Genomic DNA, 17352 nt, shown 5'->3' on the forward strand with positions numbered 1-17352 from the left:
TTGTCTTTTCTAAGACTAAGATGAAGGTGATTTCTTTTAAATTTAGCCTGGAGGAATTTTTGAAATAGCTAGATTTGCTATTTTCGCAGGTATCAAAAGTACTCATCTCAAAACTGCTACCTTTATATAAGAGCCAGATTGCTTGGTCAAGTGCCCAGTTAAGGGAAAAAAGATTTACCTAGTAACAATTCACCAGGGGTCTCTCTTGACGGGGCCACATTTATACACCTTCGATTAACTCTGCAAAGAGACACAATAAAATATGACAATTCAAATAGTATGGTAATATAAAAATCAAGGATGGCAGATCCTAGTTATCACATGTGAAATTTACAGGTAGAATATTTCTTCCTTTCCCCTCCTCTTTCTTCTACCACCTCCTTTCTTCTGAGATATAGAGACTAGCTGATAGGAGCCATGCATCCCACAGTTTGGACTCAAACCTAACAGATTTATTACAGTAAATGGTCTTTTGGATTATAATCTATTTCACTAGATATTAGCAGGATATACACAGACACACACACACACACATACAGTATATATATATACATACAGGTGGAGGGGAGGAGCTGTAAACAGTTAAGTCCAATGAATTGCATTACTAACACAGCCTAAATGCATAAAAATATATGTATTTGGTAATAACTGAGCCCTCCTCTTGTCAATTAAGTTAGCCTGACTTCCCCACTACTTGCTTCTCCATTTACCTGTTCAACCTGGACTCGTATTTCTACAACTCAGGCCTAATTGGTGAGAAGCTTTCTGATGGTTCTTAAGCATCCTGTGTATAAGTACTGATGACCTTGCATTATGTTACTTTTTTCACAACCCTCCTGCCTCTTTTTAAGCTTTTGACCTTTCAGGGGAACTAACCTTATATGCTCGCTGGCAGCTTTGTCTTTCACTGTGGAAGAGTGAGATGAATGTGTTTTGTCTTCAAACAGATAGGCCAGGGGGGGCTTAAGAACCTCTATAAAGAAGCAAAACAAAACTTTTATGTTTTAAATTTTTTTTTGAGAAAGTAACTGGACTCCTAAAGAATGCTATATAACCTACCTTCCAATTTTTGCCTGTCTTTGAGGAGGTATTTATTTGGAATAGTTAAGTAGCACCTCTGCAAGCGCCGCCTCTCTCTGTTAGGTCCTTCAGTTGGGTCCAGCTGCCAAGATGTTGGGTAGGAGGCAGGGTCATACCAAAGAGCCCTGCAAAAATCAACCCATAGAGTGTGGCTGTAGTATTATTGTTATTTGTTATTTATTATCTTCTTTAGTTCCTGCTTTTATTGGTATTGTTATTATTTTCTCTGTTGTCTTCCAAGTACACTGAGTGCTTCCGTACTGGAAAGAAATTCCTCGGGTGTCTAATCACACTTGGCCAAATAAAGTATGCAATTCAATTCAACTCAAGTGGAAGCATTGGAGTAAGGCTGATACCTTATCCCGTGGTAGGTCCAGTATGCAAAGAGTCTGTACCTTCCCAATTTCATCAACAATTTCATTCTGATGAGCTTCCAAATATTACACATACAATATGCAATGTTGCTAAGCAGGGATAAGAAACAGTCAATCCCTCAGGAGAGATAAAGCTGGAGATGATAATTTTGAAAGCCAAATAAATCAACTTGATCTGCTGTTTCAGTGGTACATTAATTTGGAACAAAATAGATGAGATTTTTTTTTCCTTCCACATTTTACATTACTATAACTTGCCCAGATTTTTAGGTTGTAACAGAGAAAAGGTTATTTGGTTCACAGCAGTCTTCACCCTATACTAATTTTGAAGAATTGCAGAGTTTGCTTCTTTTGAGGGAAATAAAGGCAGAGTTTCAAGTGAATGTTTGCATCTGTCCTTCTAAAATACAAATCTTAATGTGAATAAAATTCTATTTCACAAATGGGAACAGCTATCTCAGATTTTTTTTCCCCCATTAAGCAATAACAGCAGCCATTATTTTTTTGAAAGACAGAAAGGTAGCTGCTCACCTGTCATGTGTAAATTGCTGAATGAGCTCCTGCCAGTGTCTGCTGGCACTTAAGTCTGTTTTATACATTCCCCTGATGTGCTGAATCACCTTCTTTCTTTCCATGCCCTGGGACAGAGAGGCAGCCTGAGTGATGTCCCCTGCAATTTTAGAAATCTCCTTTGACTTTGCATCCAAGCGCTGAAACAGACTAATGGAAATACCAATTTGTAAGGGTAGCACCATTTACATTAAGGAACAAACAAAGCAAGCACTATATCAGTCTGTAGCTGGGAATTTCCATTTATAAGGAAATGGTGTTTTTTTCCCCTGTTCTTCTCTTTTAGTTTAGCCAATCCCCTTCCCACCCCCAAATGTCTCCTCTACTATTAAGTTAAAGGATTTTATTCAAGTTAGGATTCAGTATGGGTGGTAGGATTCAGAAGAAACTTCTCAAATCACCAACTTCTGAGATAATGCCAGGTGTAACCATAATTTAATTCGATAGCATGACATTGAAGATATCCTACTGTGAAAAGAAGTGGATTAAAAAGAGAAGACCTTTGATGCTAGAAAGAGCAATTTTATACTGTTTGACTCTTCCCTCCCACACTGTATAATAATGACATGGCATTTTGTATGCTTTTTTTTCTATTCCATGCTTTTGTCAAGATGCACAGAGGTAAAGAAAAGTACAGCGTAACAATATCTTGAATTTTATCTTCCATGTTATAGGAGAGGGAAGGAAACTAGACTGGTGCCTGTCTTGATGAAGGCTCAATGGTTGAGGCAACATCTATTTTTATTCTTAGTAAAAGCAGTAGCAACTTACGTTTGCCAGTTGTTGGCCATTATCTTTTCCCAAGAAGCTTTATTCACCTCTTCTTCACCCACGTATTTCTTATGGTCCTGATAAGCAGTTTAAAACAGTGATTCACTTTTTCAGCTATTTTCTTATTTTTCAGCAATATCAAGTACAGTATTTATACAGTATAACTGGTTTGGTACAGCAACCAACCATGACAAGTACAGGGTTCAACAGATAGTTAGGACTGCTGAAAGAACAATTGCAACCAGCCTTCCTTCCTTGGAAGACCTGTATATTGTGTGGATCAGAAGGCTGAGAAAATATCCAGAGACTCCTCACATCCTGGACATAAACTGTTTCAGCTCCTCCCCACGCGACACTGCTACGGGGCATTGCATGCCAAAACAACTAGACAGAGATAGTCTTTTCCCTCATGCCATCACTCTGCTGAACACCCAATTCCCACAGCACTGTCTTATGTCTAAGGATACTTACCCACGTAGTAGGGCTGTATTACTATTATCCTTCTCATCTTTCCTATTACCTTCTATTATTGGTATCTTATGATTATATTACTTTGTTGTTTGTATGTACACTGAGAGCTTATGCACCGGAGACAAATTCCTTTTGTGTCCAATCATACTTGGCCGATAAAGAATATTGTATTCTTCGATTCTATTCTATTTCCAATACTTCAATATTACTTACCTATTGCAGCCAAATTTCATTTAAAGATACATGTTTTCCTATTTTTGTTTAGTGTATTACAATTATTTTAAGAAATACATTTATTAAGACAGAGAAGCTCCAATTTACAATGAAGACGTTACACACATATACATTTATCATTATTTTTGCATATCTGCATGCAATTTTCCTAGTATATATGCTTTTTGCAAATACTTTTTCTTCAATTTATTCCCCTCCCTTATTTTTCCAAAAATATGGGGTTTTGTGCAAATCCTTTCCTAGTATGTTCATTTTTACACATATTCCTTTTTGAGAGAACTATACTATACAGGGCTTTTTTTCGCGGAGAAAAGGTGGCGGAACTCAAACCTGGCCACGCCCTCATCAAACCCTAGGACCGCCCCTTTAGAGAACAGGAATGCAAGTAAAATTTGGGAGGGGCTATTTCCGGTGTGGGAGGGGCTATTTCCGGTGCGGCCGGCCCGGAAAAAGGTGCCGGAACGCGGTTCCGCCGCGTTCCGGCTGAAAAAAAGCCCTGATACTATATAATTTGGAGAGAAACGTGTCTTTGAATGAATCTCAGTGTTCATACTGATTTGAAAATGCAGAATTGTGTAACTTTCTATTAAAATAGAAATTTCAATAATGCTCCATATCTAGTTTTGCAAATATGTTAATGCTATAAATGTAATCAAGTGAGATCAGTATATTCTATAGATTTACATACCTCTTTCATTGCTTTTATGAGGTCAGGTTTCGGTGGTGCATTGAGAGGAATGTATTTGTACCCACAAAGCTTTAATGTGTTCATCAATGCTCCAACTGATATCTGTTCTTCTTTGGTTAATTCATCTTTGTGATCATGCATTAATTCAAATAAGTACAGTGTCAACTTAGGCCCATGCTGCAATAATAATAATATATAATAATAGAACAGTTACAAATTAAGGACTATAGAAAGAAATCATATTAAAATACTCATTTACATATTTTATAATTATTATAATTTGAATAATTGTAATTATTCAAAGCATATTCAACATGTTTATGCACTCAAAAAGATTTTGTGATGTTCCTCATATAACATGGTTAATGCCTTTTAAAGTTGAAGGGACAAAGATGGCTGACTTATTATATACTATAGCTTGATACAGATAGACCTCAATTTACGATCACAGTTGAGCCCAACATTTCTGTTGCTCAGTTAAGTGAGTTTTGTCCCATTTTATGACCTTTCTTGCCACAGTTAAAAGTGAACCACTGCAGTTGTTAATAACACGGTTATTACGGGTCACAAAAGGTGATCACATCCCTGTTCTGTTCATGTCAGAGGCACCATTTAAGGCACTTCCAGGTTGAAAGGATTAGCCAGTGACTTCACCGTTGCCTGGGAAACGCCCGTGGGGGCTCTTTTCATGTCAACAGAAATGAGCTAAATGGGTCTGCAGTCTAACAGAGAGACTATCTCTACTGTTATGCTGAAGTGCTCTCAATCCACTTTGATTTACCATATCATATCCCCACTGACAATTCTGCCGCTCTTGCCTCGATCTCTAGTTATTGCCCTCACCTGGCTTCCCTACAAGGAAACAGGTAGTAAAGCCTAACAGAAAGTGCAACGCCTTGAGGCTGCCTTTAGATAGTGTCAGAATAAGGGGACAAACAGAACTAACACGAGTAGAGTTAAGAAGACTAACACAAGTAGAATTAAGAAGACTAACACCAGTAGAGTTAAGAAGACTAACACCAGTAGAGTTACACCTGTCTGCCTCATGACAAAGGCATGTCATGGAGACTTGATAGGAAAAAAAATGTCATAATTAATTGCAAGAGGGGAAGTGCCCTCATAGGTGCTTCAGCTATATACATTTGGTCTGGAAAATAAGTAGCTGATATAGAACACTGTTACTTATTTACTGATACACAGTATAGATCAAAAAGAATATTCTATTAGTTATGAAATACTTGTATTGCTTTTGGTTTGCCTTCAGGTACAATCCAAGGCAATAATTTCAACCACAAATGAACTTCATATTTTAAGCCCAATTTCCTCGGGCAACAATTTATCCCCTGTGATTTCCTATTTCTTCCAAATTTTGACAATGTGGCTTTGGTTCAAAGTCTGTCAGTTCACAGGGTAAAGTTATCATCTATTAAGACCACATTTTTCCATATAAATTCCTCTTATCAAGGTTTTATTGAATAAATAAAAAACTAAAGAAAAGCACTGGTAGGACTATAAATCTAAAAATATCATTTCCCATACACACAACAGGCTATTAACAAATGGTACCTCTCTCAATGGAGTTTTTACGTTTTAACCATAATAGAGCTTAAATAAACATCTGAATTCTTCAAAAAAACATTAGAGCAATCTCTCTTCAAGCTTTTAAAAGTGCTAGAATTCTTACCTGCAAAGTTGTACTTAAACAGTCTCGCAAAATCTCCTGGTGGTTAATTTCGTGTAAGAATTCCAAGGTGTGCTTTTGTTCTTGCAAAGAGCGTGTTGGAGACAAAGCATGCACAAGCAGTCGCCCAAGTTGCACTTTAAAAGTATCCTTACAAGACAAGAGAATTTTCTTCCACTGTTGCTTCGGAGTGCTTAATCTGGTAGTGCCCTAGGCATGAGAAAAGTTACGTTATCTCCCACGATTCTTCTTTCTCATCTAAGAACAAAGCACATAACTAATACGCTATAAGCATTTGACTAAAATGAAGCATTCTTAAAAGGTTGTGGTTTTTTTTTTTTTTTTTACAAAGATACATATCACACACCAAAATATCTGGAAGGACTCCAGCCAACAAAACATCGATTCTAGTTCAATTGAAAAATTAGAAAATTGTAATTCTGTGCAATCTGTATAAAATAATGTGCAATATGTATGCTGTTATTTACCTTCTTATTCCCATTCAAAGCCTACTACACCTCAGGCAGATATACTGACACATTCTAACAAGCACTCGATAGCAGGGCTCCCCAAACCCAAGACTGCAGACCAGTACTATTGGGAGCATACAAAACTTTATTTGCACATGTGTAGGTTTAGCTTACATGCGCAAAACCATCCCCTCCCCACCCCCCACTGACGGTCCATGGAGCCAAAAAGGTTGGGGACCGCTGTTTGGTTAAAAGTGATGTGGGAAAATCAAAAAGGAAGAAATATCTGTCTACAATGGGGGTGGGCAATTAATTTTCCCAAGAGAAACTGAGAGTTCTGTGGAGGGGCCCTGTCACCCTCTCCGCCCCACCCCCCGCCACCGTGGACCAAACAAGGATAGTCAAAGGGCTGAATGTGGTCTGGGCTACAATAAGCAATAAGACTGAATCAGAGGAATTGATGAACTTAAGGAGGCAATACATAGCATAACCACTTACAATAGATAATCCGATTCCTTCAATCATTATTTTAAACATTTCTCGCAAGAAAGTGTTTCCTGGGGTAAGTTCCTTTTGTTCATCTTCCTTTTCAGTCTTGTCCAGTTGGGAAATTGAAGACCTATTCTGGAATGGGATCTCAATCATTTCAGGGCAATTTTCAGAAAGGTCTGCAAATTTGAAAAAAGATTATACAGTCAACGTTAACCCAGACTGTCTTGATCCAAGGTGTCCAAGCTGCACTTGTATGACTGGTAGATAACAGCAAATAACAGTTTTGAATGCAACTGAATTGAATGTAATTGAATTTTATTCAATTCTTTATTATTATTATTATTATTATTATTATTATTATTATTATTATTATTATTATTATTATTATTATTATTATTAGTTTTATAAAATTTACATTGTAAATCCCCCTTACCCACCCCTCCAACCCCCATCCCCCCCCACTCCCCAGAGCTGTTCACAGGGTTACAAATATTAATCATAATCTAAATAACATTAACCAACTGATTATATAACCAAATCTATAACACACTTTTGATTTTTATTCAATTCTTTACTTTGAATTAAAAGGACTTCAGGCTATTATTTTCTTTGCTGTAAAAATGAAAATAGACTAAGAAGACTTTGTGGTAATTGAAAGACATGTAAAAATATGTTAAATCATTGCTAAAATAGTGCCAGCTGGCAAGACAGGCAACATGTAATTTTTTTCACATCAAGTTTTAAACTGTACCAATATCTTGCATTTAAATGTGCAAACATTTCTAAATAAAGGATTTGGAATATTTTAAAAATACAGGGAGAAGAAAAAAAAATACAGTGAAAATTACTAAAAATAAAAATGGAGCTGCAGAGTGGAGCGATAGCAAGTGCAACAAGAGGCGTCAGTCACCTGAAAGCAAATCCTGGCTTTTAAGAGTTCCTAACCAAACATCAATGATTGCGTCCAAGGACAGGACAGGGGACGAAGCCTGAAATGAAGAGCCCTAATGCTAGAGCCTGGGTTCAGGGTCACTGAAGTAATGGGCTGCTTAACTTAGGTCTCACATTTGCATAACAAATGTTAATGAAGCCAAGAAATCAGAGTACAGAGAAGAGCAACAAAGATGATTAGGGGACTGGAGGCTAAAGCATATAAGGAACGGTTGCTGGAATTGGGTATGTCTAGTTTAATGAAGAGAAGGACGAGGGGGGACATGATAGCAGTGTTCCAATATCTCAGGGGCTGCCACAAAGAAGAGGGAGTCAAGCTATTTTCCAAGGCGCCTGGAGGCAGGACAAGAAACAACGGATGGAAACTAATCAAGGAGAGAAGCAACCTAGAACTAAGGAAAAATTTCCTGACAGTTAGAACAATTAACCTGCCTCCAGAAGCGGTGAATGCACCAACACTGGAAGTTTTAAAGAAGAAACTGGACAGCCATTTGTCCAAAATGGTATAGGGTTTCCTGCCTGAGCAGGGGGTTGGACTAGATGACCTCCAAGGTCCCTTCCAACTTTATTATTATTATTATTATTATTATTATTATTATTATTATTATTATTATTAACAGTTAGGAGTATGTATCCTGGGCACAAATATTAAGGAAGAACAAAACAATGACCTGCTTTTAAACGAGGAACAATATTTGCTTCCACAGTTCTTTGTACTTTATGAAGACAGGTTTGAGCAAAAATCTATCTGTGCAGCACTGCTTCCCTGCCCCACTGAATCCTTTGTTGCTACTAAAAACTCTCCTATCCCACGGGTGGTGGTGAACTGAATGGAAATTAACCAGTCTTTTGTGCAACTAACAAACTACAACACGAAAGCTAATGCATTCTATGCCACACAGAGTTATAAACTGGATTAGAAATGCCAAACTGTACAAATCTGGAACTTTAAAGAACTATTAACCCACACTGGTTACCATAAGGGGAGGGTTTGCCATTCACACAATGCATACCATGGATAGCTATTGCACATAAAGACAAACCTGATAATGGTAAAAGGCAAGTAATTCCTCCAAGAACCTAAACACAAGATGTAATCAGGATCTCCAAAATCATGTGTAATATTTCTATCATTTTTTCTAGACCTCTCCCACATTTACCTCCCTCCCTCAAGCAAGACACAGCATAGTCTGCCACATTCTGCTACTGATATTTCCACTTAAGTCTTTGTTTCTAGTTGCCTCCTACTTTGTCTTCCCTCCACCATTATCCAAGTATCTCCTTCTTCCATCCTCACCTTTCCTTAGTTGCTCCAACCCTCCTGGTTTACTAAGTGATAGAAATGGAATCTGATCTATCTTTTATTCCCTAAGAATAGACCCATATGGGATGTGGAGACATGCTGAAGAATTTAGATGACAGGCAATTCAAAACCAACACTTTAAAGCACTCTTGCCTCTATTAGTTGTTTTTTTTTTATTAAAAGCAATAGCCAAGACATGCATAGTACTCTGTCATATAACTTCCAACATTATAAGGGACCATAATCTGCATAATCCTTCTTTTGGGGAAGTTTTAATATATTGTTTAGTAAATAACTATAATTTACGATTATTTCTGTTGTAGTCTGACATATTGCTCAAGTGATGTGTTTTAATGGACTCCAAAGATTCCTTAAGAAAGCTGATATTAACACTGTGGATTAATTTTAATAAAAATGTTGGAAAAATACTATTACCTTGATACATGAATCTATTGGTTGTTAGTACAGTAATCCTCTGTAACCTCTGTATAAGCTCTGCTTCAGTGGCACAAAGAGAACTGTCTTGACTCATTCTATGCAGCATCATAAAATCCAGTTCCTCATTTGCAATTGTATGCATTCGCATTAGGAATGTCTCAGACTGAGCAATAGAAAATGTTCTTGGTGCTTCAAAAAGGAAAAGGAAATGCCAATAAAACTTCACTGATAAACTCCTTGATGAAGTTTTAAATTGTAAATATCAAGTGTCCACAGTATTAGTGGTGATAGGAGGGGGAAAGGGTTTTTTTTTTCTTTTGAGAAGAATTTTTACATAAGGCAGAATTATTTAGCAAAATGAATTAAAGGATAAAAACAGGTCAAGAGATTCTGCTCGTGTACTTAATTAACATAATAACAAACATTTGGATAATACTTTGTTACAGAGATATATCTTCTTTTAATGTTTACTCATCTTCAATAAATAAAACTTTAAAAAAACACCACCACACTTCACTACAGAACAGTGAGTAGTTAAATTATAGTCAAAGGTTGCTCAATTAAAAAACTTACCAGCAATGTTTTTACGTTTTTGAAATATAGCCTGATGATCTGCAACTGATAAACGGAGTGAATTGCTTAAATGCTCTGAATCTGGATTTCCTACAGTTTTTATATACTTTACAGCTGATTGCAAGACTGTGAATTGCAAATTAACTGCCATTTCTGAAAGCAAGAGAGATTAAACAAACAAGCAGTCATTTCTTCTGATTATTTCAAAGATTAAATAATTCAAACAGATTATTCACACAAAGGAATTTGGCACTTACTCCGTGTTCTATCATTCTTGCTCATCTGCAGATGTCCAAGTAATACCATGAGATCTTCAATAATCCGAAAATATTGTGTTCCTGAACAGCTGCAAGCATGGATTGTCACTGCTGCAAGTAACTGCTGTATATCACACACAAGTAAACTGGAGTCATTTGAGAGAATGCTGGGGAAAAGATGAAATCAGTTAATTAAATCCCTATTTTAGTTCCACATCCAAGTTCAACTGATCCAGCTCTACTTCACTCCAATGGCTTACTGGGCAATTCCAAATATTTTGTTTAAAACTATATATTTCTTAAAAGCTGTAAATTTTCTAAAAAGGATTCATGAACCTAGTTCCAAGCTATTTTTAATGACTACATTCGAAATTGCATAATATGTAACATGGTAATTAAGCAATGCCTCTATGTTAATACTTTGAAAGTTGAAAGTAATTTCTTTATATATTTATATAAAATATATAAGAAATTTATGTATCTTTTTTTCCTTTATTATATTCTTTTCTTTTTTCTTCTTTTTTTCTGCCTCTTTTATTTTTTCCTTTATATTCTTTTATTTTTTTTAGTTTATTAGTTTTTATTGTTGTAATTGTAATCTCTAATTTACAATTAGAATAATCTCTAAATTTCTATTAAAAAAGATGTCATTTAATTGATGGGACCTGGTGTACATCCATTCTGTCTGGACACACTTAAGACAGCCAGCCCCTCAAATAACCAGATCCTATGACATAAATGGCTTTATGTCTTCTTCCAATTCATGCCATTCCATGGAAGCCTGCAACTTACATGAATGTCTCAAAAGTAATCTAAATTATCTCATTGTTCTACAACAGAAGAAAAGTAACAATGTCACTTACTTGGCTTCGAGTCCATTAAGTGTTGCTAAAGTATTACAGAGCACATACAACAAGCCATTATCCAAAAGCATGTCTGCCATTTTAGAGCAAGAATTTATGATTTGCAGCAGGAAACAAAAGGAGTTATGTAACAGGATACAATCATGGAGGGAATTCTCAATAAGGCCCAGAACAGGAATTATACACCACTTTTGAAAAAGTCCAGCATTTTTCACATCTTCTAGATTGAAGCTATAAAAACAATAATAATGCAGTCTTAAACTCAGCAAAAAGTCTTACATTTATAAAATAGAAATATTACGTGTTGCTATTGGCAGTAAGATATATAACTATAATAGGAATTTATCAATTTACATGTAATAACTTTAACTCAGTAAAACCATACTCAATTGTATGGATAAATGGAACTTTGAGCAATGAATAACTACACAACATGATTCACCACATTTAATTACTTATTTAGCTACCACAGCAAGTTTTAAGATTTAACTCAGCTTCCATATTATTATAGGCAATACAATGACTACTAGCCTGAAATTGCTAATGAAAGTACTATTAGCATCAGAATGAAATAAAGCTTTGCTATCAGTAAAATATATTGGCCATGAACAGAGGTTTGGTATGTTACACTGAACAATACTGAAATAATAAAATTATGAATAAACTTCCCTTCTTTCTATCAGTGCCTTAAAAGCCATGATAGTCTAATGACATTCTATGAGTTTTGTCTGGAATATGCCCTAATTTTGCTAGATTCTCCCTTTAGTGTACAAAAGTAGGAATATTAGGTATTTTCATATTATCTGCAAGATCCAAAAGATTACTTCTCTGTCTCTTAATATGGAAGCCACTAAGGAAAAGTATGACCTCTCAATCACCTTCAAAAAGGAATTTGAAGAACAGTAAGACCATGCTGTCTTGGAAGGGTGGCACACCGAATGTTTATAATAACTATATTAATTGGTTTAATTAATCCATTCAATTATTCAGAATCTCCAGAAATTGAGTGACAAAACATGCCTACAGCACTTTACCACATCTTTATTTTTCCTAAAAATGTATTATTCATCAAAAGGGGGGGGGGAAGCTATAGTTACTCTTCATCCAGGCCCACTGATCGACCAAAAAGCATTTCTAGAAAGCATTCCATCAGCTCCGGTGTTCCCTGGTGAAGATACAGCTGATTAGCTAACAAGGAGAAACCTCGGTTCTTTAAAAACTTCTCCTTCTGTTCTCTTGTTGCTCTGCTGAAATAGGTGTTCAAAAGCTAAAGAAAAAAGAAAATAAAGATCAGGAGTTTGTAATATATTCTGAGTTTTCAAACAGGATTTGTACTGTCTCACTGATAAGTACGTTGTTACATTATCTGTAAAGCTCTTAAGCATTACTTAGCTTTCATAAAAAACATTAATAAAACGAAATGCTTCAAGAAATACATAGGCAAAAAGAAATCCCATCCCAAAACTGTTTTATATTTCATTAGTAATAGGAGAGCTTAGATCATGGACCCTGAACAGGCTTATCTTGTTAGATTAACTTGCACTCTGACTTTTTAAAATATTGTACATTGTCTTCCCCAGATAAGAAATGGGTACAACACTGTGAAAACTGTAACTTTATACAAGAAAAAATTATCTCAACTATTTTTAAAAATAGTAGGTAATTGTGCGGAAGTAATTAGTAGAATAATTTCAGGGAATTACGTTTAATTTGTTCTTAGCAAACAACTACCTCATGAAGATGTTAAAACAAAATTAATTAGAGTAACATACATGTTTTTTTCAGTTTATGTCAAATTAAGGCTAGCCCAGTGTGGCAATATCCCATTTCCACATAACAACTACGACTATTCTGCTTTTTATTTCAAGCTCTGCTTATTGTAAACAGTTTCAGCGAAGCTGTCAAGGTCCTATCCTCTTGTTTCAAGGTTGTAAGGATAGGACAAACAGATTCTGGCCCCACCCTAGCAAGACTGAATGGTTGTGGATATTTAGCCACCTGATCCCAGAGAACACTTCCCCATTCAGAACTGGTGTGAACTCATAGCTCCTACTTGAAGAGAAAGTGGCATTTTTGGCTCATTGAACAACACAAAAACTTCATCTGATCCGATTCGTGGCTCCAGTTACCACTTATGAAGACTTTCATGACTTAGGAACTGGCTCTCGAGGTAGCTTCTGCCTATCTTGTTCAATAAGGCATAGTTGGCATTCTATATGTTCCACCAGACAAATACTGTCATCTGACAGGACTCAACAAGCAGGCCTTCTCTATCATTGTGCCTGCCCTCCGAAAGAGCACTTCCTCAGAGATTCATACCCTGCTCCTACCCTGCTTTCCTTTAAAAAGTTGCTAGAAATATGGCTTTTCCCCAGACCTGCTTAATATGGGTAGTGAGCCTGTCATAGGATTTTCTCGGTTGTGTTGGGTGACTATTTCTTATGGATATCTTTTGTCTGTTTTCTGGTTCATTTTTAGTTTGTACATTATTTTTATTGTTGTAAGACACTCAGATTCATCATGGAGTCAGGTGGTTTTGGAAAGGGAGGGAGAGGGGAAAAAATATTCTCTGGACCAATGCATTTTACAAATGGTGGATATTTCTTTTTTATGTATGATTAACTTCAGTGGATGTTCTTAATTTCTATTTCAATGGGATATCCTTGCTTCTTAATTATTTTAACACAAATATAATTTTCTCTCTCTAGCCATTTCTCTCATTCATATGCTCACTCATGCAGACATAGGTCCTTACTTTAATGACTCCTTGCTGAATGAGAGTAGATGGATGGTTCACAAGAACTATGAGAATGTCTGGCTGAACCAGCTTGTCCAATACATCTGGGAGCATCACATCTGGCAAAATTAAAAGAATTCTTCGCAGAAGGTGATAAAGACCATGGCATATGAGCACGAGAGAATCTTCCGTTGATCTGATGAAAATAGAACCCCTATATTGGTATATAATGAAAGGAGATTGCATCTACTGGACAGATTTGGGAAAGGGGAGAATACTACAGTCTGAACTAAGCCATTTACTCCATAGTTTTACCATAACACAAGTTTTCAATAACACATGGCATGCCAATGATTACACTATAGTCCATTAGTCAGTCTTTATTACCATCAACAATTAGCAAAAATTAAAAAAACAGAAGTACAGTAAATACTAAACACTGATGCCATTATTAAGAAGCATTATTGTACTACTTAATCAAATTAAACATTTATTGAACAAAAGTAAAAATTCAATTTGAAGTATATGCTGACACTGTCTCACAATATACAGTAGTTGCACTGCATGATGCATTACAATCTTAGTTGTAACTGGGCAAGATACTAGAAATGTTCTTGCTATATATATTTTTTTACTGGTTTATGTAGAGAAGGATAATTCAGGCTCTATTTGCTTTAACATAGAATTTATTATTAATATACAATTTATATTTCTGTACAACTCCCAAAAAGAGCCAGTTTGGTGTAGTAGTTATGGAATTAGGCTAAAAACCAGGAGACTGAGCTTTATTGCTGCGTAATGCTCAAAGACAGCTCAGTGACCGTGGGCAAGTCATTCTCTTTCAACCCTAGGATGTAGACAATGGCATACCACTTCCAAAATCTTGTCAAGAAAACTGTAGGGACTTGTTCAGACAGCTGCCAAGAGCCAACACTGACTCCAACACACACACACCCACCCAAAAACCCCCACTGTATTCCCAATGCAATCTTCACCAGGTAGATAAAATTAAATAGCATGAATGAACAGACTATTCCAGAGCATAGCAGCCACCACTTACCTATTGGACATGCTTTCAAACTTTTGGGGAGCCCATTCGTTAGCTGAAGAAAAGGTGAGATGTTCCCAATCTTCTGAAGGCACATTCTTATAGCTTGGCCAGCGATATACAGTAGCTCCAGCGTGAACGGAAAAGGCTAATCCCAAGCCTGATAAATTGCCATGGCTTTTCTGTAAAGGAGACAACCCCTTCAGATTATCCGGGCGCTTCAGTGATAACTCAGGAATAACGTTATATTCACTGGGCTTCACTCCTGGGATTGTTTCATGGTTCTCAGAGGTTTTATCTAACAATTCTATCTCTTCTTTTGAAATACCCAGTGTTTCCGCAGGTGTTACTTCTTCCGATCCTACAACTGTTTTTGCAGATTCACAACTACTAATGAAGTGCTCTTCCTCAGTTCTTTTAAAGGCTTCTGTGTGCTTTACCAAACTGTTTTTCTGGAGTGGCCCAACTCTTTTAGGTTCTGCAACTTCATGAAGGTTCTCAGCACTCCAGCCCATATTCCTAAAGAAACCTCCTTGATGCATTCTGGGGGAGGATATAGGAGATGATGGTAAGCTTTTACAGAGCCTTTCAGGGGTTTGATGAACTGTGTTTTGTGAGTTGCTTGCTTCAGAAGAATCATTTCCTGAGAAAACAGATATGCCGAATATCATTCACATTTCTTCCAATGGCCCATAACAAAAATGACTGAAGTGAAACCAGTACATTTAATAATTCTGTTCTTGCATTTAATCTGTAAAGCACTCCTAGGGAAACTTTAAACACACTTTGATAGTCTTCTTTGTCAAGAAATATTTCCACATGGTTCATTCATCACCCTGCTTTCAATTTATTAAATCCAGTCCTTACAAGGGCAAAATACCACAAGACAATAAAAGACAATGTATAACTGAATTGATGACAAGAGTTTCTATGACTCCTGAAGTCTACTTCCAGTTTTTTCTGCTGCCAGTTTCCACAAAGAGGCTAGCTATTATTTTTGACAACAGTAGAGCCGTATTCTATAGGGAGCTAAGATGTACTGTCAACTACAGCCCTTGATATTTTCTGCCCTATACTTACTATATAGTAAATCAGAAGAGTAAGTATATTGATTTCACTAATACAAGCCGGATCAATGTGCATTTCACTTTTCAAATCTCTGTGTTCAGTTTTAACAACTCTAATACAAATAATGTTCCAATGATTAACGCATCTGCAGATTTTTTAGGAATGCATGTTATTAGTTTGATTACTTACCTTGCTGGACAGCAGAAAAGCTAGCTAAAACTGGACTATCAACAGATTTTCCACCACTACTGGAATTTCTCATATACATGATGGATTGAACCTTCTCTTGAAAAATATTGCCATCTAGAAAAAATAAACATGGTGAGTTAACACCTCAGATGATTTCACTCTTAAAGATAAAGTTAAAAACTTAGAAGCTTAGACTATGAACTACACTTGTAAATAGGATCTTAAGTCAACATCGTTATCCATCAAAGCTTTCCTAGACAAACATACAATATTTCCTTACTTCTGCTGACACTAATCCTAAAAAGGAACAAATCATAAGTGTCCTTTGCTCTAAGAGATGGAAAGAAGCCAGAAATGTGCAAGGCAATCATATGCATATTTGCTCAGAAGTACGAGTTCAGCGATGCGTATTAGCTACGGAAAGAATTGCATCATAGTATCTGTTTGCACAGTAAAGAGCTTTAATTTTCAAAATTAAAGACAAACATCAGAAATACACTGCTGGGCTCACTGAGCATCTTTAATAAATATGCATAGCTATTTAAGGCTGTAAAAGAGGAGCTAGTTGGGGCGGTTCATTATTTTTCCTCTTGAAATGAATGATAAAATATTGAGAATGGGAAAGGACACCCATGAGCATTTTATTATTAATTTCAAGAGCAAAAACAATTTACCACCTGTAATATATAATATACGGGGGCTGTAGCATCTTCGTTTAATCAGAAAGCTTTGGAAGTTCCTTCTATACACTGAAGACCTAACAAGGCTCTTTTGAGTTAATGTCAAGTAAAAGTTTTTGAGATGAAAGTGAGCAACTTCTAACAGAATTTCACACAAACATAAATGCCCTCACACAAGCTTTATGGTCATATTAAGGCTACAAGGCGGTCATTCTTTATAGGAAATTACAGCTCGTATCAGCTAGGTGTGACACTTTTACTGAAAAGATTCTTGGTGATAAAATGTCACATCACAGCTACTCTTCACGTTTGCACTGCAATGTTTCGTTTTCGTTAAATCATTCCTTTTTAGCTTTTTCAAATTACATACCTTTTCCCCTAATACAATGAATTCAATATTGTAAGATAGAGGCC

General features: G+C 36.2%; 1 protein-coding gene across 1 annotated transcript in view; it reads right to left on the reverse strand.

Moving 5' to 3' along the window:
- Positions 1-17352, reverse strand: part of LYST (lysosomal trafficking regulator) — a 105377-nt gene that overhangs the window by 41921 nt on the left and 46104 nt on the right. The window contains exons 23-38 of the mRNA XM_029284320.1: positions 16259-16372; positions 15014-15644; positions 13972-14149; positions 12314-12483; positions 11217-11447; positions 10354-10520; positions 10097-10249; positions 9521-9712; positions 6838-7007; positions 5873-6079; positions 4189-4365; positions 2796-2872; positions 1986-2174; positions 1060-1205; positions 877-973; positions 179-240 (exon numbers count right to left, since the gene is read on the reverse strand). Of these exons, the coding sequence (XP_029140153.1) occupies positions 179-240; positions 877-973; positions 1060-1205; positions 1986-2174; positions 2796-2872; positions 4189-4365; positions 5873-6079; positions 6838-7007; positions 9521-9712; positions 10097-10249; positions 10354-10520; positions 11217-11447; positions 12314-12483; positions 13972-14149; positions 15014-15644; positions 16259-16372 (2961 nt within the window). The remainder of the gene's footprint in view (positions 1-178; positions 241-876; positions 974-1059; positions 1206-1985; positions 2175-2795; positions 2873-4188; positions 4366-5872; positions 6080-6837; positions 7008-9520; positions 9713-10096; positions 10250-10353; positions 10521-11216; positions 11448-12313; positions 12484-13971; positions 14150-15013; positions 15645-16258; positions 16373-17352) is intronic.

The sequence above is a fragment of the Protobothrops mucrosquamatus genome, unplaced genomic scaffold (assembly GCF_001527695.2).
Source record: "Protobothrops mucrosquamatus isolate PMUCROS unplaced genomic scaffold, P.Mucros_1.0 scaffold527, whole genome shotgun sequence".
In the NCBI taxonomy this organism is placed as follows: Eukaryota; Metazoa; Chordata; class Lepidosauria; order Squamata; family Viperidae; genus Protobothrops; species Protobothrops mucrosquamatus.